At 38.9% G+C, this 24,395-nt stretch overlaps 3 protein-coding genes across 4 annotated transcripts; 1 reads left to right on the top strand and 2 right to left on the bottom strand.

The window, feature by feature from the left end:
- Window positions 1-2,606: 2,606 nt before the first annotated feature.
- LOC144645546 (adenosine receptor A3-like) lies at window positions 2,607-3,955 on the bottom strand. The gene has a single exon (XM_078505126.1). The coding sequence runs from the start codon at window positions 3,953-3,955 to the stop codon at window positions 2,891-2,893; it is 1,065 nt and encodes a 354-aa protein (XP_078361252.1). The 3' UTR covers window positions 2,607-2,890.
- A 3,454-nt stretch (window positions 3,956-7,409) lies between these two features.
- Window positions 7,410-11,378, top strand: LOC144645545 (phospholipase A2 isozymes PA3A/PA3B/PA5-like). Its single transcript, XM_078505125.1, has 2 exons — window positions 7,410-7,656; window positions 9,290-11,378. The coding sequence occupies exons 1-2, from the start codon at window positions 7,518-7,520 to the stop codon at window positions 9,622-9,624; spliced, it is 474 nt and encodes a 157-aa protein (XP_078361251.1). The 5' UTR covers window positions 7,410-7,517; the 3' UTR covers window positions 9,625-11,378.
- Window positions 11,379-12,151: 773 nt separating this feature from the next.
- On the bottom strand, window positions 12,152-24,072 carry LOC144646194 (potassium voltage-gated channel subfamily A member 1-like). 2 transcript variants are annotated; one of them, XM_078505738.1, is made up of 3 exons: window positions 23,845-24,072; window positions 15,614-17,432; window positions 12,152-15,048 (listed from the first exon to the last, which is right to left on the bottom strand). In XM_078505738.1, exons 2-3 carry the CDS (start codon window positions 16,752-16,754, stop codon window positions 14,630-14,632), a joined length of 1,560 nt encoding a protein of 519 aa, XP_078361864.1. In that variant the 5' UTR covers window positions 16,755-17,432; window positions 23,845-24,072; the 3' UTR covers window positions 12,152-14,629. The 2 variants fall into 2 exon arrangements, with proteins under 2 accessions (XP_078361864.1, XP_078361865.1); XM_078505739.1 differs by lacking the exon at window positions 23,845-24,072 and adding an exon at window positions 17,819-18,158.
- Window positions 24,073-24,395: the final 323 nt, after the last annotated feature.

Below are 24,395 nucleotides of genomic sequence, written 5' to 3'. Positions count from 1 at the left end.
TTGTTTCCAATTTGGTTGCATGAAAAGCATCGGAAACCTAACAGGTAACAGAACAGGCAGAACTGGGAAAGGATTTGTCTAAATTAATTACAGCTTTGTAGTGTTTTTCATAATCGAAATATTGCGAAAATTGCTGTATACTTAGTTGAAGCCGCATATTGGTGTCTTTTTTGGGGCACCAATACGGCGGCCGTAAAATTAAACACGAAATAATTATTATCACGTTGGAAATACAAAAATGGCATAAAAATATCCGTTAAGGCGACATTTTACAACATGTCCTCGGTTTTAAAAATGCTCCATTTAGTCCGCAACAAAGCACTGGATCGCTACCAGAATTTGCATAGGAATTTATGTGTTTTTTTTTTTATTTTTTTAACATGTGAAAGGAATGGTTCTAACAAAATGTAATAAGGTCTGGATGGGGTTTAGTGTTAAGTTTTATTTGGCCATAACTTTTAGTGTTTGCTGTTACATTGGCCAATTTTTAAACTGTATCTACTGTTTACGGAGAAAATACTGTTTAGTGTTTGGAGGGATTTTGTGAAAAATGTGGCATTGTGAATTCTTATCTGCCCTTCAGAAATCGGATAAAATCGCTCATGAACTAAGAGAAAAATTTCGGATTTCTTCTTTGGAAATCTTCGGTAGTCTTCCCGAAATCTTCGGCAGTCTTCGGGAATATGCAGCAATCTTCGGAAATCTTCCGAAATGATCGGAAATCGTCGGAAAATGACCGTAAACTTCCTTATATACTAAACAAAATAATATTGGCCTTTTTAAAGCCGTTTTTGTTTCTTTCTGGATAAAATGTTCTGTTACAGTGAAATTTTTACTGATAATGTTAAAATGCATAAAATTTAACTGTTCCATGTTACAAAGCCAAAACATAAGACCCCCTAATAATACATCACAACCGGATTTATATGCATAGTCTTACGAAAAACGATCAAAGAACCAATATGGGCCCACGTGCCCTTGCCTTCTCTTTCCTTTCAACTCTTATCTTTTCTTCTTTCTTCTTTTCTCTCCTTTTCCCTTCTCAACCCTTCTCCGTTCCTCTCAACTCTCTTCTCTAATGACATGCAAGACGAGAACTTTTAAACAATATGTATTGCTTGTACTTCTTATGTACCCGCTGCAAGTGTAAGAGAAAACCGTGGCTAAAAACCAATTTTCACGGCTGGGTATAAGCACAAGTACAATCGAAAGTCATAAGGAGAACAAACCCGCTCCGTTCTTCATATGCTGTCCCCACTAGGAATAAGTATAAACAAAAGTACAAGAAAAACGAACATTTTTTGGGCTTATGCTTATGTCCTAGTGTGAACAGAATGAGTATGTTCGTTCGTCTTATATATGCGCTCAGTATGATTATGCTTTATCTTATGCCCAGTGAATACCTGCCTTAAAATTTTGTGTTTAGTGTTCAAAAATCATTAAGATCTTCTTACGAATTTCCGCCGTACAACGCATGATAACAGTTTATGCTGCTGAATTATTCTCTTTTAGTTCGTGCGGCTCTTATTATCTTTGATTGTTTTATACTTTTAAATCTCATCTTTTGTTTTTGTTTCTCTTTGTATTTTTTTCTTGTATTGTTTTTTTTTTTCAATACTACTTAATTTCCCTCTCTCAAACCAAACCTCTAATTTGAACATATACCTAAAAAGCCTATATCTAAAGCGTGCGCAGTTTTTTCATTCTATCGAATTCACCAAGTAAAGTATAATGGCCAAGCCGAATAATTCAGCTTTTTTAGGTGCTAAAAGTGAACTTTGGAGTTTCGTGTCGTTTACTAGTTAATTGTTCAAAAAAACTGAAAAGGTTTTATTAATTGAAATTGTTTTTATTATAGCTTTTAATTTAGCAGTGCCCCTATAGCTAGCTTGCGTGCACCGAATGCAGTCCAAAACAACCACACAGACAAAGAGAGACAAATAAAATTAAAACTATTGACTAAATTGTCACCCACTAAATCAAAGCAGCACTTCGGCATAAAAAAGCATACTCAGGCGTTATTAATAATTAGTGCTTTTTTTATCGCCGACCGACCGAACAACAATTTTTTTAAGGAAATGTTAAAAATTGCCCTCAATTTATTTGTTTTAATATTCGCTTTAAATCTAAGTTGAATGAAACTATCAAATCGCAAATATAATCTATTAAATTTCCGACTATTTAAGGGGAACAAATTTTGGATAAGCAATGAGTTAGTGAAAATAAAACTTACAGGAAAGCGCAAAAGCTTTTAAAACCTACGTGCAAACCAATGAATTAAAACAATTTTATCGTATACAAGTGGCTGGCTCGTTTAATATAACGCTTGTTGTTTAATTTAAAGCTCGATTATTCGTTCTAAGACTGACATGGCTCAGTTACAAGCTCAATTGAATAAAACGGGTAATTTTTTAAGTCATTTGACTAGAACCTGTTTGATTTCGCATCAGTGTAAATTGTAATAATAAAATTTCCTTTAACTGCTCAAATGTATCTTACATGTAAACAAACCACTCGTTAGCATTTGTTTGCTAGATTTAGTCGATCTGGTTGTCTTTCCCTCATTTCCCTTTTGTTAGTTCTGAGGGTTTTTTCCATTTTCTCTAGCACTCCACCTTTCTCTTCGCTTCTACCCTTGCACGTCTACTCCATCCGCGACAGGCGAAAAGATTTACAAGTATCTCAAATTAATATGCCGGTAAAAAGCCGATTGGCCTTTTAAAGCCATGGGAAGGTGTTTCTTTCAGAATATGCAGCGTCCCTGATGCAGAAAAGCACATTGAAACAAACTGTCTGCTCAAAATAGCTTTGCTAATAAAACGGCCATGATCTCATACCTACTCCATACTTAACAGTTTAATTTCGTGCCGAAGAATATCCCAATCTAGTCTCAGCAAATGCGGTTTCTGCTTCCTTTACAGAGTCCAATATTCCCCATATCACCCCAGCAAACGTCTTTATCTAAGTTTTGAGGGCTCAGAGGTAAAGGATACAATTCTAAAACAGCGGCTGCTGAGAATTTTGAGTCTGACGGTCCAACCTTGGAAAGTCGTCGCGGTATTTTAATGTTCGCGCTTACTCCAAGCTTCAGTATCTTCAAAAGTCCTTGTTTGAATCGGCGAACTCTCCAGGCATACAGTGCAGGGTTAATCCCGGACGAGAAAAATCCCAGGGATAACGTAATGTCCCTGGCTAACAGGAGGCGTTGGGATCGGCAGTGCGCGCAAAATACTAGCACGAAATCCACCACAACGAATGGAAACCAGGCAATGAGGAAAACCATTAGCATGATAAGGACAGTGGTAGAAACTCGACGTTCTCTCTGCATCATCATTTTCGCTTGCGTAGTTTCTTTGGAGTGAGCAGACGAGAATCGCCTTAGCTTGGCGCCCTTTTTCTTCAGGATTCGAATCAGGCCGTGATATGACACAAGCATTATAACAGACGGTAATAAAACTCCAAAACTGTACAAGTAAATCTGAAAGCTAGCATCGCGCCATCCTAGAAGCGCCAACAGCGAAAAATGGAACGCGTAGAGCCACAAAACGACTACGGAAACGCGAACGCGGTTTACAGTCACCAAAATACGATAGCGAAAAGCTTGGCTGACTGCGATGTAACGATCCAACATCATAGCGGAGATATTTAGAATCGAGCTTACACATGACAACACGGCAAAAATGTAGAACGCAAAAAGCGCCGGTTCGCTGTCCGTCCAGTAAACGGACACATTCAGAGGTTCCACAACAATACCAACTAGAATATCAGCGAAAGCGAGATTTACCACGTAATAGAAAGACAGGGTGCGCCGAAGATTTTTAAACGGATCAATAAAATACACGGCGCAGACTAGCGTGTTTCCAACGACTGTGTGCAAGCCAAATACGATGAAGACCACAGCGAGAGGAAAACTCACTTTAAGGAGATACCCTTCGTAAAACATGTAGTATATCATTATCAGCTGGCTTTAAACGACTGTTAACAACCTCGAAGTGAGGGTTGCGATATCGTCAACGAAGCAAAGCTTGAAAAGCGGCCAAGAAAATGGTGCGTGAATCCTCTAATGAAAAAATTGGAATCGCCTACAGGTCATACACAATGCAAATCATGACCGCACAGTTATAGATTGGATAATCACTTATATGGATAGATTAACATACTGGTTTGTTGTCAAGCGTTTATCCATTATCCTTTTTTACATTAACAGTGCAGAGACATAATCAGTTCTTTTTTGTTCTCTAACAATTTGTAATTATGCGGCGACACTTATTACAGTTTTCACAGTGATGTGTTTTGCATACAACCGCTGTTCAGGGGGGCGACCTCGCAACTAACGCAAACTCGTTATGTTTTGTAGCTGTTGTTTTCTCTTTATAACAATGCTGTTTTCTTTATCATTTTACAACATCAAAGCGGTTAAAGAGTTTTTCTTCCAGCCCGGCGTGCATTGAGCGCCGAGCTTCTGTTGCTGTCATTTCCAGTGGCTTGAGCTCTCGATCATAGATTGCCCGCCACAAGTAAACAAACTGCTCAAACGCATTGCTTTTCGGTGTTTAACTGCAAAAGTGATTAGAGAACAACTATGATAATGATTTATTGCGGTGTTAAATACGGGGTTATTTATTTATTAAACTGAAAAAAAAAACACATAAACAGTGGCAGCTAGCAGGCCTGTGGAAACATTGCGCGACCAAAGTTACCATGCTTATACAAGATCTTATTGCCTATCTTCTGGCTTATATCAGATTCGATAACGATAGCAACAACAAGGATTTGAATAATTGAAACCTTTCCCAATAACCATGTTTCTGGCAAGATTGTGCATGCGCTCCACGTTTAACCGCTGGGAAGTTTGGAACAAGATTTTTGGTCAAGAAAAATTGTCTCCAGGAAAAAAGTTGTTTTATTAACTGTGATCAAAGGGGACATAATCAAGTTACATAAGACCGCGGTACATAGACCTTCCTTATATGTACCGTGTCACGAGAAATCTTGAGGGTACACTCACCGATTACCACAATAACCTTTAAAAATAAGAAAAGGCATAAATTCAATCTCGAAGATGTAAATAAACCATAATCAATGGTTTTTATGCGATTTTCATTCAAGTAAGTCAAACTTGAAAACGTCGGCCCGACATTTTCAAGTTAAGGCCACTTTCTTCTTACCTATCCGCGCCCACACAACTTTTTAACCGAGTGCTGTACATTTTAGCCAGGCCAGGTCACAATTAGACGATTTCCATTAATACCAACACCTTCGTTGGATTTTCAAGTAGCACTAAATCTCGGTGACACTACCCCTTTAATTAAAACGTAAGCTTTTACTGTCACTGACGAATAGTTAATAACTTTGGAAGTGGTCATAACAAGTGTACTTGAGGAGGACCCACCTTGTGTAGGGGTAGGGGGGCTATACAAGATACCACCTGTCTGATTAGCCAAATGGACAAATTTTATTGGCCGCAAAATTTGAGTTGACACTTTCATATAAGGCGTGCACGAAGAAGCTTGCATTGCTGGAGAAATGTCACAAGGAGGTTTGAATCTTTTTCTGAGTTTCTACTCCTGATAGAGTGGGAGCTATACAAACAAGACACCATCTTTAAAGGGGGGAGGGGATACATGAAGAGACTGTCTGTCTTTTTGAAGAGTGGCGGGTCCTGTCTAAAAAGTGATGGTTAGCCGCAACATTTGACATCTAAACAAAGGATAATTCTCAAAAAAAAATTTTTTGCTACCAAGTGTTGTGAATAAAAGAAATAAAATCTGCCAGTTGTCCATTAGGCTCAATTGTCGACATACAATCACCAAAAAATAACTTTTATTACACGTATTTGTTAGCCGGACTAGACTCTGGTTCACAATATATGTTAGGCCCGGTTCAGACGCCGTACTTTTCATGAGCAAAGTTGTCAAAATACATTATTCCTCGCGAAGCGAGGCCGAAGGCCGGCGTCGGGGTGTATATTTTGTCCATCAAAGGGCTCAGGCGGGATGAATCTCGTGTGGAGTTTCGGTCATTTTTTGTGGCTTGGTGTCTGGCGGTGACGTCACACGGCCGCGCGCTGGTGGCCTAATGGTGGCGTCGAACTTCAATCGTCTTCGGGACTGAGGGCGGGGGTTCGCCCCGCTAAGGTTTTTTTTTTTTTTCTTTTTTCTTTTTTTTTTTTTTGTGGTTCGTCCTGGCCTTTCATTTTTATCGTTTTTCTCTTCGGTTACAATAACACTGATTTCCACATAATCTCCCTCAACGCCTATTCAGGCTATAACCTTTCATGGCCATCAGGGGCGCGCGGGCGGGGGTTCGTCCTCCTGCCGTTCGTTCTTCTTTTTTTTGCCCTGAAATAATGTCCAAAATGCGAATTCCAATAATTTGTCGTGATTTGAAATGCCTGCGCTTCCCCGCTTTATACCTCTTTACGACCAGAAAGGCCGCCATTTTGAAGCGGGTAGCCCTGGGAACGAGGGTGTCGCGGCCATGTCCGTTCTGGCAACAATAACAAATCACCGGTAAACCGGTTATCACTCCTTATTTTCACCCCCTCCCTCCCCAACCCAGAGCTTCGCGGGCCCTGCGAGTCACGTATTACTAGTAATAATTTATGAATTAGGATCGGCACGTGAAAAGTACGGCATCTGAATCAAAGCCGTTCCAAAGGCGTTCCACAGGCGAAATTCTCGGCCAAGCCAGGCGGGAAGAACGGGTGAGCCGTTCCAAATTGAAATAGCCGTTCTAATTTGATTCAGACGCCGATCTTTCATGTACTTAATTCAAGGAATTAGGTTCGGCTCATGAAGAGATCGGCGTCTGAACCGGGCCTTAGACTACGAGTACTCGAATGACAGTGACAAAAATGAGCTGGGACTGGGCGCGCGCGAACGATGCGCGAACAACGAGAAAATTTCTTCGCCTGAGGAGACGCGACGCGTAGCCTACATAAGTGTCGTCAAAATTGAACGCCAGTCAAAATCTGACAGTTTGGAAACGTAACTGCAATAAACGACAAAACTTTATGACTTTCATTTATTGGATAACCTTACATTGTAAAGCTTATTTGCATTTGATTATGTTTTTCCATCACAAAAGCCAGACACATTTTTACTGTTAATGCATGTTACTATGGCAATAAAATCCAACTTTATGTTTGAAATTACCAGTTGGTCTAATCACACAAAACAAAACCGCGGGAAAAGTCTTTTAGTAAAATTAAACTGTTAAGCTTAAACAAAGAGTTCTTGATACTTTAATAAATTCTGCGCAAAACTGCAATTTCACCTGCACATTTTAAGTGTGAGGTGCATAAATCTTTTATTCATATTCTAATATACACATCGCAAAAAAGGCTTTTTATTTATACACTCTTTCCAGCAGAATATTAAATTTTATCAGTTTTCTTAAAAGTGTTCACTGTAAACACTTCTAGGCAAAAGGACTTTTCTCAGAAAACCGCCTGATAAATGCAAAACTGAACTAATTCCTGCACGAAAAGACAAGACGAGCACGTCGTTTCAAAAATGTTCATTTTGAGAATTTCCATTTATGCCATGTTGCCTTTGTTGTTTACCAATCGAAGTTCTTCCTCCACGATCAATTTAAGTCGAAGGAAGCGTTTATCGTCCTTCATATATCCAGGAACAAAATGGTGTGGAATGGGTGAGTTAATTTATTTGTAAAAAAATATAATTCCTCAATAATTTAACCTTAAAATGTGGGACTTGCGGGCACGGTATTCAAATTTTCAATCTGACTGAGGAGATAAATTTATAAATTTTAACCATGTAGATTTTTCATATTTTTCAGTCATTTAATAATAAGTCTGTTTACAAATGAGTTCTTATAACGTTCTGTTTTGACTTCGGGTAGTGAGTAAACGATATTTGTCTAAGGAAATAGGTTGGAAATTTGGAATAAGTTCGGCATTGGATCGTACAGAAGGGAATGCTGCAAGGATACGACTTAAAAGATTTTTAATTTCTGTTCTGTTTCTCTAGCAATTTCTTAATATTTATAGCATGCAGTTAACACTCAGCTGTAGACGAACCGTAGATGGAAAGGTCATAACTTAAATTGGGAAGAACTATTCCCCGAAAGTAATGATTTAAATTTTACGTTGGCCTTGGCAGAATCCTTCATTTCGGAGTGTCCTTATAACATAAAAATTTTTTGGCACCGACTACTATTTTCCTTGTCAATTCTAACAGAGTTTTAATCTCTCCTTACAATACCGACGAAAAAGGCAATAGAGAAAAAAAATCAACAAAGGAAAATTATCTGTATTATAGGATTCTCCTATTAAACTTGTACTACAAGAAGTGTACGAAGATCAGTAAGAAAAATTTCTATGTTAATATCAGAGTTCACAGTTCACAGTATGAAGCAGAAAACTGCGAGCGTTAATACGTGAAAAATGTTTATTTTGTGGCATGCCGTATTTATTCGATTAAGCGCCCTGGGCGCTTATTAAATATTTGGACCTTGATAGAGGGCGCTTATTCGAGGTGGACGCTTATTTGAGGCTAGGCGCTTATTAAATTTTCACCATTTTCAGCAAGTAGTTAGTTTATTTTGCAACGAAACAACAAAAAATCACAAAACGTGAAGATGTACCAAAGCAGAATTTTAACTCTTCTTTGAAAGTTTCTGTAAAATTCTAAGAAAACTCGGTACCCAGGGAAGTTTCTTAGAAGTACTTAGTCAATTTCAATCTCATTGTGCACTTACTGAATACTCCTCTTGTGTACTTACGGGATGTGGGGAGGGTGGGCGCTTATTCGAGGTGGACGCTTAATGGAATAAATACGGTAGAAAACATTTGGGAGGTATAGTGGCCTAATTTATGTGTCGTTGCACTCCGGATTGAGCAGCCGGATTCCAATCTCGCCCCGGTTTGCTCGCTGGCTGGGTCCATTGTGTTATGTTCATGGGCTAGAGAATTGACTCTTTTTTACCTTTCTAGATTTTTTCTCAGGAGCGTAAATGGGTACCGTCGAAACTGCAAATTGTTTAGGCAAATGGGCATATTCACGTGTATATGGATGCATATGTTTTAGTCAAATAAACAAGCAATTCTCCTCCGTTTTCAAGTGTAGATTTTCCTATGTGTTATAAAGTTAAACATCACACAATAAGGGAGTTTGTGTGGAGGTGGGAGGGGGCAGGAGAGGCTAAACTTCCCACGCCCTCTACTCCGATGTTCCCGCCCCCTGTTCTCCTGTTCTAGTTCCATTCTCATTAAGTTTATTATATTGTCCACGTCACAATTGTAAATTTTGTTTTTCGATCACAGGTAACGAAGCAAAAAGCTACAAAGACCTGGGAATGAAGATCAAGACTGACAAATGTTGCCGAGCTCACGACAACTGTAAACACTACATCCCAGCTTTTGGCTCTATTGGTGAAGTGAAGAACGACTTGCCTTACACCGTCTCCCATTGTGACTGCGATTCAGACTTTTATCAGTGCCTGAAAGTGGCAAACACTGAGACGGCGAAAAAGGTCGGGGAAATATTTTTCAATGTCTTAAAAGTACCGTGCTTTGTGTGGCAAAATGAGGACTGTCATGAAGGAAAATGCCAGGAACAAAAGAAGGCAGTTTTACAACATCCTAAGCAATTTCGCTGAGAGGAAAACTATGACTTACTTCCATCGATTTAATCGGCGATTTTCACTGCAGTCATTTAATGGCAGCTGCTACAATCATACCCTTATTTTATGTATGACCTCAAACTCCAAGCTGATACTAAATTTAGCTGGGGGGGGGGGGTGTCACTTGTCTGCTGATTCCATTTGTTTTCAGATTTAAAAGTACCGTATTTATTCGATTAAACGCCGCCCTCGAATAAACGCCGCATTTTAGAGCAGAAATATTAATAAACGCCGCCCTCGAATAAACGCCGCATTTTAGAGCAGAAATATTAATAAACGCCGCCCTCGAATAAACGCCGCATCATGATGCGGCGTTTATTCGTATTATAGACTCAAAAAGCAAATGCAGTAACTAGCAAGTTTGAGGAAGCCTAAAGTAATTATTTACCTTGATGGTCACAATGTTTTAAGATATTGAAAATAACTTTTTAGACAAGTACTACAACATGTTCCTATTTTTAAAGTTCAAATGTTCAGTTGCCATGCTGTTGTTTGCACGAAATAAATCGAATTTTAAATAAACGCCGCCCTCGTATAAACGCCGCCCTCGAATAAACGCCGCACTGGAATCGCGAAAAATTTAATAAACGCCGCGGCGTTTATTCGAATAAATACGGTATGTAAAACTATTTTTTGGCATTTACATAATATGGACGACATAGTGGAGAAGAAACACTTTCCTTTCTACTTGTCTTTTTCATTAAGTGAAATCTTCGATCATTTTTTAATGGTCTTTTTAAGGCTGTGTCCAATTTAAGGTCTTGTCGCAGTGATATGTAGCAAGCAGAGACAAAATCACAACATGCATACACACAAGGAAATGTAACAGGTACGTGCCCCTGTGAAGTATCGAAGCATCAGCACAAACGAGGAGACATATTGCTGCAACATGTCGCTGCTACATTTTTTGTGTGCAACGTGTCTCTGCAACATGACCCCTTGTGTGGCGGCACTATTAAGACCAGAGGCTGGACCCAAAAACTTATATAAAAAAGCAACAAATGTAAAAAGTGTCTGTTGTGTCTAATGCTGACTTGACGGGAACCTTTTTGCGCTCGCTGATTTTTTTTTTAATTTTCAGTAGCCTGTTTCAGGCGTTCGGTTAGTCGGAAAGCAGCACAAAGTGGTAGGGCGAGTGGAAAAAACGGCGAGGGGTTTGGGGTGAGATAGCCTTCTCCCCCAAACCCCTTCCCTTTTTTTCGCTCGCCGTTTTTTTCACTGCACCCTTCACCGCGGTCAAACGTCTCGGGCAGGTTTTCTTTCCATTTCACCGTTTTTGTTCAAATTGAAGTGTTATTAAGAGCAAAGATAGATAAAAATAATTGCCGAGTGAAAGCATAATCCCATTCCCTCAGGTAAACCAGTGTTTTTACTTTTTAAATGTTTCGCATCCGAATCAAAGGTGCTTTGACAAATGGCGCCGACAAGTCCGCATATCGCTATTTTCAAACACGTAGAACTTTTTTAGTAAAGCTCCAAAAAACTTAGTAAACCCTTAGGATACCGGTTTTGTATCGAACTTTAAACTTTGAAAATTAAAACCTTATCTTTGCAGTACTTTTCTTATTTTTTGCATATTTCTGTCGTTTGACCGCGGTGGAACTGCACCCCAACTAACAGACTAAGTTCTCATAAAAATTGTATCTAACCTTATGCTCACGTTAGCGTCAGACACTTACATTTCAATTCCTATCCCTAACTGCAATTTAAGTGCATTTCTTTTAATAAAAATGTAAACGCTAACATTGCAGTCAGGAATATTCATGACACAAATATTTGTCTGTCGCTGACTAATATCAAACGTTCTCAACAACGTTTTTTTGAAACTCTTAAAAAGACGTTTCGGCCGAAATTCTTCGGCCTTCCTCGGTTTTGAAAAAGCCAACGGCTTACAAGGGTTACATTATGCGCGTGCGGGAGTGTCTCACAGTTTCAAAAAAACGTTGTTTTAAACGTTTGATATTAGTCAGCGACAGACAAATATTTGTGTTATAATAAAAATGTCTTTGATCCTAAAGGAGGCACGTTCAGTACTAATTCAACTCGGATCACGTAATGCTCACTTCCCTCTACAAGACACGCCTATTATGTTATGACACGCCTATTAGACAAGTACCGTAAAATTCCGGTTATAAGCCCCCCCCCCCCCCGCTTATAAGCCCCCCGGTTATAGGCCCATCATCCTGGAAACAAAAAAATGCATCCGATTATAAGCCCCCCCCCCCCCCCCGGATATAAGCCGACAGTACTGAATAGGGCTAAATGTTGCTTTATTATGCGTTTTTAACTAAAAAACGTATTTCCATCAACACTCCCGTGGCTCGTTTCGAAACGTTTTTTTCATTCCGCTTATAAGCCCTCCCGGATATAAGCCCCTCCGCTTATAAGCTCACACAAAACCCCTTACGAAGTTGTATAAGTCCAGGGCTTTTAACCGGAATTCTACGGTATGTTAATTGTATTCAACATTGTCAAGTCTTTGTTTGCTGAATACAACTAGAGTGATTCCCTTCAGGTGCGTCTCATTATGGCAATCTGGCATTGTTTTTACTGACTCTGAGGGAGTTCGAGTCAAATGTGCGGTCGTAAGTAAGTTTTGCCCTCTCATTTTGTCCTTAACTAACAAATACAAACTTCTCTTCTTTGCGTTTTATTATTTCCACTCAGGTTTATTATTAAGTTATTCAAACTGTTTGCCAGAAAGGTGCCATTTTATAAACATGCAATTTGTGCTGTTTTCCTTGTAATATCTCGAAGCTTTAAATAGTTTACACAGAAAGTGTATTTGTTTATTTATTATTTTCTTAATAATTATACCGTATCTTTAGGGTTAAAAGTCCCAGTTCAAACGTGAAAAATTGTCATAGGCTCGACGAACGCTCGCAGAAATCGAGCTTAGGCTGTCTATGCACTTAGACAGTTCTAGACGGGCTCGACGACAAATCAAAGGCCGCGGTACGACTGCAGCTTGACTTCGGCGACGCTAGTAAATGACCAACGATTGAACTGGGTCTAGATTGCGAGCAATACCGCTATCCCCAAAGATTATCGACCAAGAGGATAAAAATAAGCGAGCGCGAAAAATGGACGCGCAAAAAAATTTTCCCGCGCAAACATTTTACGCGGCTACTTTTCGCACTTGCGTTAGTTTGCTTCTCTGCATTCGCTGACAGCGGGAATTCTTCGATCTGTTTGTAGTGCAAACTGGAGCTGACTTAAATACAAAAATGTTAGCCCCTTTTTTACGTTTACATAATTTTCTGAGAGTAAAAGACTCAAATCCGTTCATCTGTTCCTGTGTTAAAAGTTCATTCTCGCTCCACGAGGGAATAAATTAAGTTTTTGTGGAGATTTAGTCTACCAGAAACACCTGACCCTGCAATGTTTTTGGACAGTGGGGTTGCCAAGTAACTGAACGCATCTCTTTTGTCCTGCCAAGCTCACGCAACAATTTTAGAAGAGTATTCGTGTTCTATCTTTTCTAATTGAGAAAAAAATAATAATTCTGAGCTTTCAAGAGTACTTCAAGTAAAACAGTAGCACAAAAGACCACTTGTTCATCTCCAGGATGTTCTGTCACATTAAAACACAGAATTTCTGCAGTAGTCACGTAGGGAGCTGACACGTCACCCCTACCAACCAATGATCTATCACATAAACTACCACGTGACGCAGGTGATCAGCTATCACGTGGGTGCGTGCTTTGCTAGCTAAGGTGAGTGACACGAAACCATCTTTAACTGACACGACCGGCATTAGTTCGGAGACCACCTATGTGAAGGTTCGAAGCTCGAGAAACGTTTTTCTCGCACAGAGTTATAGAGCAGTTTTCAACTGAGTGTCGCAAAACCAAAACAAGTAATCACTCTAGCCAATCACAAAGGACGCATACAATCCAGTGAACCAATCAAAACTCGAAGCAAATGCATGTAGCCGTCACGAAGGACTGGTGGTTTTGGTTGACCAATAAAAAAACAACAACAACAACAACAAGGTTTATTTGAACTGTAAAAATACAGTTCAAATTGTACTAAGCATAGTAATGCAAAACCAAAGCAAACGCGCATTATTTTCGACGAGCTCAAGTGAAAACCGCTCTAAAACATCAGTCACTTTGCCTCTCGTATTTTAGATTTTAAATTTTGACCAGCTATTCCACCAAAATGTGGGTACACTTTTGTTTTTTTCCCGTGAATCATGAGCTAAAAGTAGACTTGGCACAATTCCATTCCTTCCATCTGCTAATGACCGCTGTTATTGTGTCTAGTTGCTAGGCAACATGACGTTATTCTCATGACGCAGAGCTTTCTGCTCGCTCGTAAGTCCTCGTACCACATTGTCATTGGCCTATGACGATCGGTAACTGTTCGGATACTTTCACGAGAATTCGTCGATTCTAAATAGCATCAATTTTAAGACAGTCATCAATTCAGTATTTCCCGACCAAAGATGAATTCTGTTTTCAAACTTCTGCATATTTCTTTTTGTTTTCAACGAAACTCATTAGGAAATGACGGTACAGTGGCTTTCGGGTTAATCCTTGTCAGCACACGTCATACACCGGCCTCCAAACCGGTTATTCGAACGTTACGCCTTTAAAAATAGCGATGGATTTGGAGCTACACTCTCGCACTTAATTTCAATAAGCGATGAAGGTGCTATTAAAAATAAGCTGCAATTTGCTCCATTTTGGGGGCAATTTTTTAAAGTAAGCTCAGATATCCCCTTCTTACTGAGAAAAGAAGTTTGTCCTTTTTTTTCCAGAAACCACAAGTCACGAGTCCTGCGAACAATCCGTACCGGCCCTCTTATTGGTTCATGCATTTTAACCTCGTCTAAGTGCCACGAGGCAGACGAGTGAGCATTAGTACGAACCAATCCTGTTAACCGCTGAGACATTTAGAAGGTCAAATAAAGTCAGTATTTTTCTTTTCTTTTTAACGAACGAACCGTTCAAGCGCGCTAGAACGCTTTAGCAGGACTACAAGATGGTTTCCGAAGTAGGAGGCGGTGGATGTTGTTTCCTTCGCGCTTTCGGTGTTGAAGGCCTCGAGCTGCCGCCACTCGAACTCAGCTCGTCAGTTTCAACAATAGTGTCATGTCCAAATTTCATAGCACCGTTGGTGATTCGATGCGCCACAATAGGGCTGGAGTACTGGCCAGCCGGGACATCTAGCTTGGCAGAGTGCAACGGTGAATCCTTAGGCGTCATTAATTTGCGCTCCAACATCGGAGACTTGAGTACAAGATTATTGAGATTTCGGTAGGACAACGACTCCGCTTTCTCTCTTTTGGCAAGTTCCTCTTTGTAGTAGAACTCAAAGTTTGAGACGATAACCGGTACCGGAAGAGCAATGGCGAGCACTCCCGAGAGGGCGCACAGAGCTCCAACTAATTTACCTGAGAAACAAACAAAAACGCAATCGATCAGCGCACACCCTAGTCTCATTCGCAGACGTTTTTTGGAGATGTCACGCATCGCTTCACGCGACGGGGGCGACGTTGCGTTGCATCCCAAAAAACGGCTGCTAAGGAGACCACGGACAAGCTTCACATCTTGTCTTAACTGAGGTTTATAAACATTTTGATCATTCCCTTGTTGCTGTTTAAAATATTGGCCATTTTTAGTTGAAATTTAAAATGGTGAGGTTAATACACGATTTGTCAGTCATAAAGTTGGGCCAGCTGTCAGTTACGTTGTCGGTTAAAATTTTGGCAGTTTTGTAAGTTGTCTGAGTTGGCAGTAAGGATGTTGAGGCGAGGATATAGTTTGTCAGTCAAAATTCAAGGTTATTTTTCAGAAAGTCAGTAAGGATAGCGAGGATTAGACACGACTTGCCATAACGAAGAAACGTTCTCTAAATTGAGTCAGCAAAATTGATTGAACCAGAGAGAGAGATGGTAGGAAGAGAAGGGACTTATAAATACCTCGAGATTGAGTTTTTTTAAAAAAAACATTACTTACCAACTGTGGTCTGAGGCGAGACATCGCCATATCCAACCGTTGTCATGGTAACCACTGCCCACCAGAAGGCGGCAGGAATGCTGGAAAACTGGGGATTCGACGCTTCTTCGGCATAATAAGCGGCACTGGCGAACAGAACGACCCCGATCACCAGGAAAAGCATTAACATGATCAGCTCGTTGACGCTGGCGTACAAGGTCTTCCCTAGAACGTGCAAGCCCTTGGAGTGGCGAGTGAGCTTGAAGATCCGACAAACACGGATCACCCTCATGACTCGGAGAATATCGATGTTTCCTGCCGACTCCGCCGGCACCGTAAGGGTCACGTAAAAAGGAAGAATTGAGAGCAGATCTAGGATGTTCAGGAAACCTTTGAGGAAGCGGATCTTATTTGGAGAGGCGATCAAGCGGATCACGTACTCAAACGTGAACCACGAGCTACAAATCGCGTTCATCACGAAGAAGACCTGGTTGTTTTTACCGCGCTCAGCTGGCCGGATTACCGTACCGTTGGGACCCCTTTTTTCGGGGACAGAATCGTCCAAGACGGGCAATGTTTCCACGCAGAATATCACAATTGAAAGCATGATAATCACAAGCGAGAATATCGCCAGAGCCTTCGCTTGAAGCGAGGAGCTCGGGTACTCAAACAGCACCCAAATTGCACGCAGTGTTTTGTTCTCAGGGAGTTCCTCTTCATCGCCGTCATTATCTTCGCCATCGTTGTCTTCACAAGCAGCAGCCTCTTCGTTTTCTTTCTGTATGTCATCAGTCAACTGAAAGAAATTAATCTCCTCGAGGAAAATGTCATTCGGCACGTGCAGAGGGCGTTCCAACAGCCCGCCTGATTGATAGTAGTACAAGATGGCCGTGAAGGAGCTTCGATGCCGATCGAAGAAATACTCATTGTTTTTCTCATCATAGTATCGTTTCCGCTTCTCAGGATTTCCCAGCAGCGTGTTTGGAAACTGGTTGAGCGTATGTTCATATGTCTCGTACTTTTTCCCGCCGATGTTGATGATGACTGGTTCCGCCAATTTGTCCACAACGACTGGTACCGAGTTGGAGATGGACCAGTCACGTGACGTGGTGCGTGAACGGCGGTAACTGAGGGTAACTGCTGTCGCAACAGCCATTGCCATAAGGCTTAAGAGGAAAACCGAAGAAATTTTTTCCCTCTCTTTAAACGTGGTTTTCCTCCCTTGAAGACACTTGTTCCACTAATTTAATTTCCAACTTTCCTCTTGGAGCGTTTATTTGCAAATTCTCGTTTGCAAATTATCCATAGAGCTCAGTTTTTCCAAGACACATCTTTCCGTAGCTTTTTGAAACATTCGTCGCACTGTTCCAACGTTTTGCAAATCCTTTAGGAACAAGCCTTTTTTAAATCTTCCTTTGATTAATCCGAAATTAAAAACAAACTATTTAAATTATTCAAAACACACAGCAAGACACCCGCTTCAGTATTTTGAATTGTACGCCTTGAAAATAATTAATTTCCTTGGCTTGGTCTTGAGGAAACGCGAAATTTTTAATTTCCCAGCCAGTCAGCTGCTAAATATGTAATGCTGAAGTGTTGAAGATCGCTGTAAAATCCAATCGGAGATTCTTTGTACGACGTTCTGTTTCACCTCTTGCTCCTAAAATTCTAGTAGGCCATTCGTAAGTGTTATAAATAAGTTAGTTTGGAAGAAAACGCTTGTTTCTACCCTTGCATATTGCCTGATCATAAATTATTGCGATATTCGGAAGATTTCCTTGACTCTTTTCCAAATCCTGCGTCTAAAGGTCTAAAGGCTTTTTCAGTATCTCATGAAAACCTAGAAAAGAAAAACAATACTAGTTATTTTAAGTTTTGCACTACAGTAAATGTTCTGGCAATTTTTTAAGCCAAAATTCAATCAAACACGCATTTCACAAAACGAAGTTTGAAGCCTAGGAATATATTTATTAATATGACCATGGTTGCCTTTTCTTCTAAAAATGTCTAATTAATAGATAGTTTGTCTGTGCCCAAGGCTAGTTCCTGTTTGAAATTATATGTCGACGGGGCGCCTTCGCCGTGCAATTAACACTTAAATTGGTATTTTCAAATCAAAACGCCCTAAATTTGAAAAATAACCGTAGTAAATCGTAAAGCGCATCATACCAAAACCATTTAAAAAGATTGAAAAAAGAACGAGAAGATTTCTTCGTGGTTACTCACTGTCTGTATAATCTTTGCACTGATTTCCCTTTCAAATTTGAGTGAATGCTCTTGCCCTCAATTCGCGTCAGTTCTGACCACCTAATAGCTTCCAAACGAGAATAATGTTGTGGAAAAATCCATATCTAAAACAAAAACTTTTTCCATAAAAGGGTGCGAGGAAAAAAGATGCCGTGTACAGTATTCATTTTTAAACATCTTACTTCCTCGAAATGGTGTTGTTTTGAATTTACTGCCCGCGATGACGTCGTTCGATGCTTAACAAGATTGCCGATCTTTTTTTCCAAGACGGTTCGCCACGCAAAGTTAATTTTACACGAATAAAAAACCTCTTCAAACTCCCGATTTTCGGAACACGCCTCTGAAACTTCGCTAGCTCAATTGTAAACTTTCTAGCCAAAATTTGAATCATTTTTCAATAGCTAAGGCTGATATTTGGCGAAATCCATGCATTTGACTTCGCTGGTTTTGCTCTTTCCAAAACAGGTGTTTACGAACGTGGTAATTAAAAGGCAAATTTTAATGGATTGGTGTACGTTTGGCGCCAACTTTGGGGAAATGCGGGCGTTGTCTTAGACACCGCAAAACGTAGCAATTACTGTTTTGCTAGAGGAAAATGGCGTTTTAAATGAAAATTTGAATAAATCAGTGTTTTTCTTGACGGTGTTTGTGTAGCATACACGATCGACGAAAGTAGTTGCTTGTAACTGATATTTGTATAAAAAAAAAGAAACTAATAACAGTTATGTGGCTCCAATAAAGGAATTTACTCAATCGCTATTAAGAAGCCATGTTCATACAAAATTTTTCTTTTTATCATTTATTTGAACGGAATCAAGTAAGTTTAGTTTTACGCACTAGTAACAAGTTCAAAGATGTTCTGGTTTGGCAAAGCAATTTTCAAGTTGATCATGAGGCATGTAATCTCGACCGGAATGATCTGGTCACCAACAGAGTATGAACAAATTCCCTCAACTAAAACTATAACAAATGTCATGACACATGAGGAGAATTTGAATGCTAAAATCACTAAGACCTTAAAAAGAGTTAAGTACAATGATAGAATATTAATGACGCTAATAGTAATCTGATTGGCTGTCCAGTGTGTATCTATTTCCGGCGGTGTAAACACCGTGGTAAAATTAGGCTCAATTTTCTTGCCTCTAATTTATTAAACAAACGGAAAACTACCGCCTTTTGCCCGCACAAGTTTCGATGTATGTAGATAGGCTCATTTTCAAACTGCCCCGGCTTTGAGTAGTTGTTTCACCCACTCTTAGTGCTTAGTAGATATCTACTAAGCACTAATAGTGTAGTGTAGTGTGGTCCTCTAGTGTAGCAGTTGCTATTGCTTCCTTGGAAAGTGGCATAATTTGTTCCCGTTGTTTTTAATTGTTCTCTCGAAGGGTGGCGAGCCATTAGCTCAAGTAAGAGCTTGCAAGAATTGCTACCGTACCCGAACCCGAACCTTCGGTTTTGTACTCGATATAACATTTAATAAATAGACAAACGCCTTTTATCGATTGAAGGGGTGCCAAACTCGAACGAAATTAGGTCTGTCCATTTGGCCGTATTGACTCAAAAATCTAACAGATCAAAACCATGGCAAAACTAAACAAAACTAGAAAACATTTTAAATATCAAATAGAATTTTAATCCGGAAAGAAGTGTTTAACAACTTTCATTTGAATGGTCACACACAAGGGTTTTAACCACAGACCATAATGTCAGAACCACCCTATACAGCAGCCAGGTTTGTTTCAAGAAACAGCTATTGACAAAAAATTATATTAGTCCTTTTCGTCTGTACTCTACACATGTCTATTTTTCGTTATGTTGGATGTCTCATGTCTCTGTTCATTTTTCAGTTGTTTTGACTCCTTCAAACCAGCCTGCTACTTTTCAAAGCTAGTAAATTCGTTCGAATTCCGGGTAGTGCCCTGACTTTTTTAGGGAAAGCGACATAGAGGGTCTAGATGGGTTTAACTTATAGCTAACAACTTATCAAAAATTTTAAGTGTTAGTTGGGAATTAACGCTTTTTCTAAATGATACCTGAGATCTGAGATCTGCAATATTTACTGATAGCAGATAAATGGGCTGAAATTTTTTATAACTGATGGCTGAGAAATCGCTGAAAATTTAACTGATAAATAAGCTTCCACTACCCCCACCCAGTCCCTCTACATTACCTTGCGCATTCCGTGCAAATAGTTACTAAAGGTGATTAGGCAACACCGTCCCTCCTAAATCGAATGGTAACGTTCGAAACGTCAGCTGCGTTTAGTTGCATGGTGGCGATAAAGATTACCTCATCGCAAACTTCGCTTCTATCACTGTTATTTAAAACTAATCCTAACCCTTAAGACGCGCGCCTGATTGACGGCCATACTTAAGTCTAAATTAGAGACAGAAGAAAAACAATACGTGCGGCCCGTTGAAAACAACCTTGCTTTTACTTTACAAGATATTGAAACCGGCACGCGAGAAAGTCAATCAGATCTTGCGCCTTTTCTCAGTTATTTTATAAACAATCAATTAATTAAAAATATTCAAATGAAAGTTTTTCAAAGTTATAATTTAAGCAGGTTTCCCAACTAACACGACAACAGTCGTACAAAACCTTTTGCCGGACAAATTTTTCGTAGAGAAAAGGCCTTAGTTTATTTTCCTTTAGCAGACATGCATGAGATCTATACATGTTATGCTGGGAACATGATTTTATGAAGCATATTCGGTTAAAAAAATTACTGGTTTAATGGCTTCACAGTCAAACAGTGGATCAAAAGCGCTCATTGACGCTGTACGGTGTTAACGAAGAGCAAAAATAAAACGTTCTCATTAACGTTTGACAGTTTTGTTCCTAATGACCCAGAACTGAGTTTTAAACGAGTCTAGGTACACATCGGTGTTTTGGCAAGTGTTGCTTAATTCTTTTATTGGTAAGCTCCAAGTGAAAGACAACAATAACTATTTATTTATTAATGAAGCCTAAACTGCAGCAAAATAATCAAGGAGGATGAAATAAGTATGTAAAACCACACAATTTTTTTTTCTAGAAAATGGTATCCTATGGTGTTCTTGTTGCAACCTGCTTCAAGACAGGCTTGCCTGATTTGGAACTTCTTCCATTTAGAGCTACGGCTTTTTCGTATTCCTCTGCTTTTCTATGTCATTTCGAACGTTATGTTGATCATGAACTTTTTTCCAGTATTAAAAACTATTCTATTAGACTTAGTATCGCCTGACAATTGTGAAAACTAGTCTTTCCTATATACTTTTCCAGTCTTTACACCACTTTTTTCGAGGGAACCACTGTTCCATTTATTTCAATCCAAATTTTAATCACAAAACTCCAGTTAACAGGCATAAAACGCTCGAAATGAGTACAAATCCAACATCGTTTTTTTATAAACGACCTGGTTATTTTGACACTCCTTTTTCCTAAGGAAGATTCGAGTTTCCATACTTTCAAATAAAAAGAAATTTTCAAGGAGTTCAGAAAACAGAGCCCGAATTATGGACTTCGGAAAAACGGATTATTTCAGTCTGTGGCTGTATTCGCAGACATTAAAGTATGTTCAATTCAGCAAAATAAACTTGCCCGTGTTCCAGCTCCTAGGTGACCCTAGGTAATCAAGACTGATTAAACTTAGGGTTAAATCGTGTGTGATACCTGGCAATATAAACACTGAAAACCGCAAGTGTAGTAACATAACTTTTTGAGACAAATCATGTCCACAAAATCGAGCCACGGTTGTGGATAACAGGTGGAAAACGCTACGTTATGTTCAGATCTAAGAAGGATCGAGATTAATCTAAATTATGTATTAAGGTTGACAACAATTGATGAACGAAGTGTTTTACTCATCACTCGATTGCCGACGAAACAAAACAGTTTCTTTGCAAAATTAACCAACTGCACGCTCACAACTTTTCGAACCGTTTTCTTTTGTGGAAATCAAGCGAGCTTTGCCGTTGTAAAATCTGTGCATGTTAATTCTTGGAGCTTTTTTCATGTTAGAAACTTTTCGGTCCTAGTCTTGATATAGCGATTCGCCTTACCAACTTATATACGTGTGTCAGTTTTGATGTTAGTTAAACGTCCTAGAATTGATAATTCTCGCTATTCTTATCAAATGTACGCTTGGCGATACATTCATTATGTAGGGAGAATTTAAAATTGCGATCTCGCGTCGCGCGCGTTTCATTAAAGAAAGTACGTCGCTAACTTTAGCACGCCAAAGTCCTAAGTACACTTTTAATTAACACTCAGAACAGAAGGAGACCCGGCTTAATTAAAGCTAGCAAGCAAGAATCAAACAGTATAATTTGTATTGCTATCACAAATATAAAGGATTTTCAATCGCTTTCGAAGTAATGTGCGTCATTTTAAAGGATTGAAAATATTTACATAGAAGCTAATAGATAAAAACGTAAAGCCTGAACGTTTTCGACTAGCTGTCATCATTTCAGATGACAGTTGGTCAAACGCATTTATTTGTTTTTTTTTCTTTTCGAATCTTTAAAACCGTTTATATAACTTATCTTTCACTGGAACATTCTATTATTGGACTACGTTTTCCTTCTGTAAAAAAATTCCGGCTTGTTTGAAAGTAGTCAAACAAATATATTAAGGTAACCGTTTTTGAAAAAAAAATTGCCTGGAACAGTTCTGTCGCGACATAACCTGTTTTCAATATTTTTTTTAATGAAAAATGCATGATGCAGTTTCCAACCATTTGGTTTTTCGTTTAAAAAGTATACTGAAATCAAAGCACAATATTTTAAATTTTAATCTCCCAAAGCTCTCGAAATAGAAAACCCGACTTATATGAATTATTATTTCATTAAATTGCGGTATAATTCATCTGTTGTAATATTGAATGTTTTTAAATCGTCAAGCTACATATTCTATAAAAAAAAAACTATTCCAACAAACAAAATCAGTCAATTCATTGTCGATATTTTTCTTGATAAGAACGTTTTCCTTTTAAAAACTCGGTAACGTAAAGTTACTCGAATTACACATAAAAGTCCTCTTTGAATGTTTTAAAAATCATTAAAAAAAAGACTCCTTAGACCGCATTTTTAATTACGTTGGTTCACACTCTTTTTAACTTTAGCCAACCAATTATTTTTGTTTCGAGAACAAATGAATCAATTGACAAAACTTAAAGGGAAATACTACATATATCATGCGACAAGAATTAATTTTCAAAAATATAGAATTTCTAAATGTAATCGATCTCGAAATCCATTCCAAAGACGGAACTTACATTAATGAAAAAAAAAATCGCGTCAAATCCAGGTTTCGTTATTTGTCTTAAAATGTCTTACCGCGGTTTAAATGCAAAAACGGTAAAGGCGGCAAAAGCCTTGGATTAAAATGAATGTTTGCCTCGAAGTTTGCTTTAATCAAAGCGGTTGAACAATACAAAAGAAACTTTTTTATAAATGCACAATTTTCTTTCGATTTGACCTATCATAATTCGTATTTTTAGGAACAGTTTCTCGCTTCGTGATATTGTATCCGATATTGAGTTCATCGTGTAAATATTTCCCTCTGCAATATCACACGGAGAACATTGCGATGAAATATGACAGTAAAAGGTGTTTTGCATGCATGGTTTAATAAAGTGAGGCAGTATACACGTTTGTGGCAATTTTAACCTCGGTAACATTGCATAAATGATTAGAACAAATTGTCCCACGCATATGGTTTAATCTGCAATTCGAATGCAGCATTTTCTTGTTCAAGGTTTACTGAATTCGCTACAATTTACATAGAACGCATTGTGCTTTAAAGTTACGCGCGAAAATCTTAAACGTTGCATGAATCAAAAAAGAGAAGGTTATTCATTCAGAAGGTTCGTGCTATGGAAATAAAGTCTCTTTTCAGCCGAGTTAAAATTGCCACAGCGAAAGGAATTCTGTTTCTGTCTTTAAAAAGGGTGAATTTCTGAGATCGTTTCAGTAAAAAAGGTGAATAACTAGGCACTAACAAAATAAAATGGGTTGCCCTACCTTGTTTCAATGATCACAAAGCGTCCCATCAGCTTTTCCCTTTAGCATTTGACCCGGCTGGTAAATCTATGCGCGTATGAACAGCAAGAGTCGATCTTTTTGAATAGCAAATTAAAATTTAAAGCAAGTTCCATTCGAGGCAGATGGCAATGGTATTATTTGGCAGTCGTCAGAACAGGAACTCCGCAACATTCACCGCAACTCACAATAAAAGTTGCACTAGATAACGAGAAAATAGTCTCTCAGCTCATAAATATTTCACGCGTTCCCAACTAAAATAAAACAATCGCTTTTTAGTCTTCTTTTGAAAAACCGAAGCCGAGTAAAAAGCTCATGAAGAGGAAATGAGTTTACTCACTGCGAAAAACGTGGAACGGTTTCGATTTGCCTAACGTAAGATTAGCAAATACTTTTCGGTCAGCGTTTTCTGTTGAGGTTGTAAATTAAATGCGTTTGGTCATGAGCAAATTTGATCGAGTGTGAAATATAAACAAGTTCGACAATGATACACCTGTTTTTAAGCTTGATATTTTGCTTACAAATTCACAGCA

This window comes from Oculina patagonica, chromosome 3, assembly GCF_052425735.1.
Source record: "Oculina patagonica isolate OP01 chromosome 3, crgOcupat, whole genome shotgun sequence".
Taxonomy (NCBI): Eukaryota; Metazoa; Cnidaria; class Anthozoa; order Scleractinia; family Oculinidae; genus Oculina; species Oculina patagonica.
This window is presented reverse-complemented; position numbering and strand designations above follow the sequence as displayed.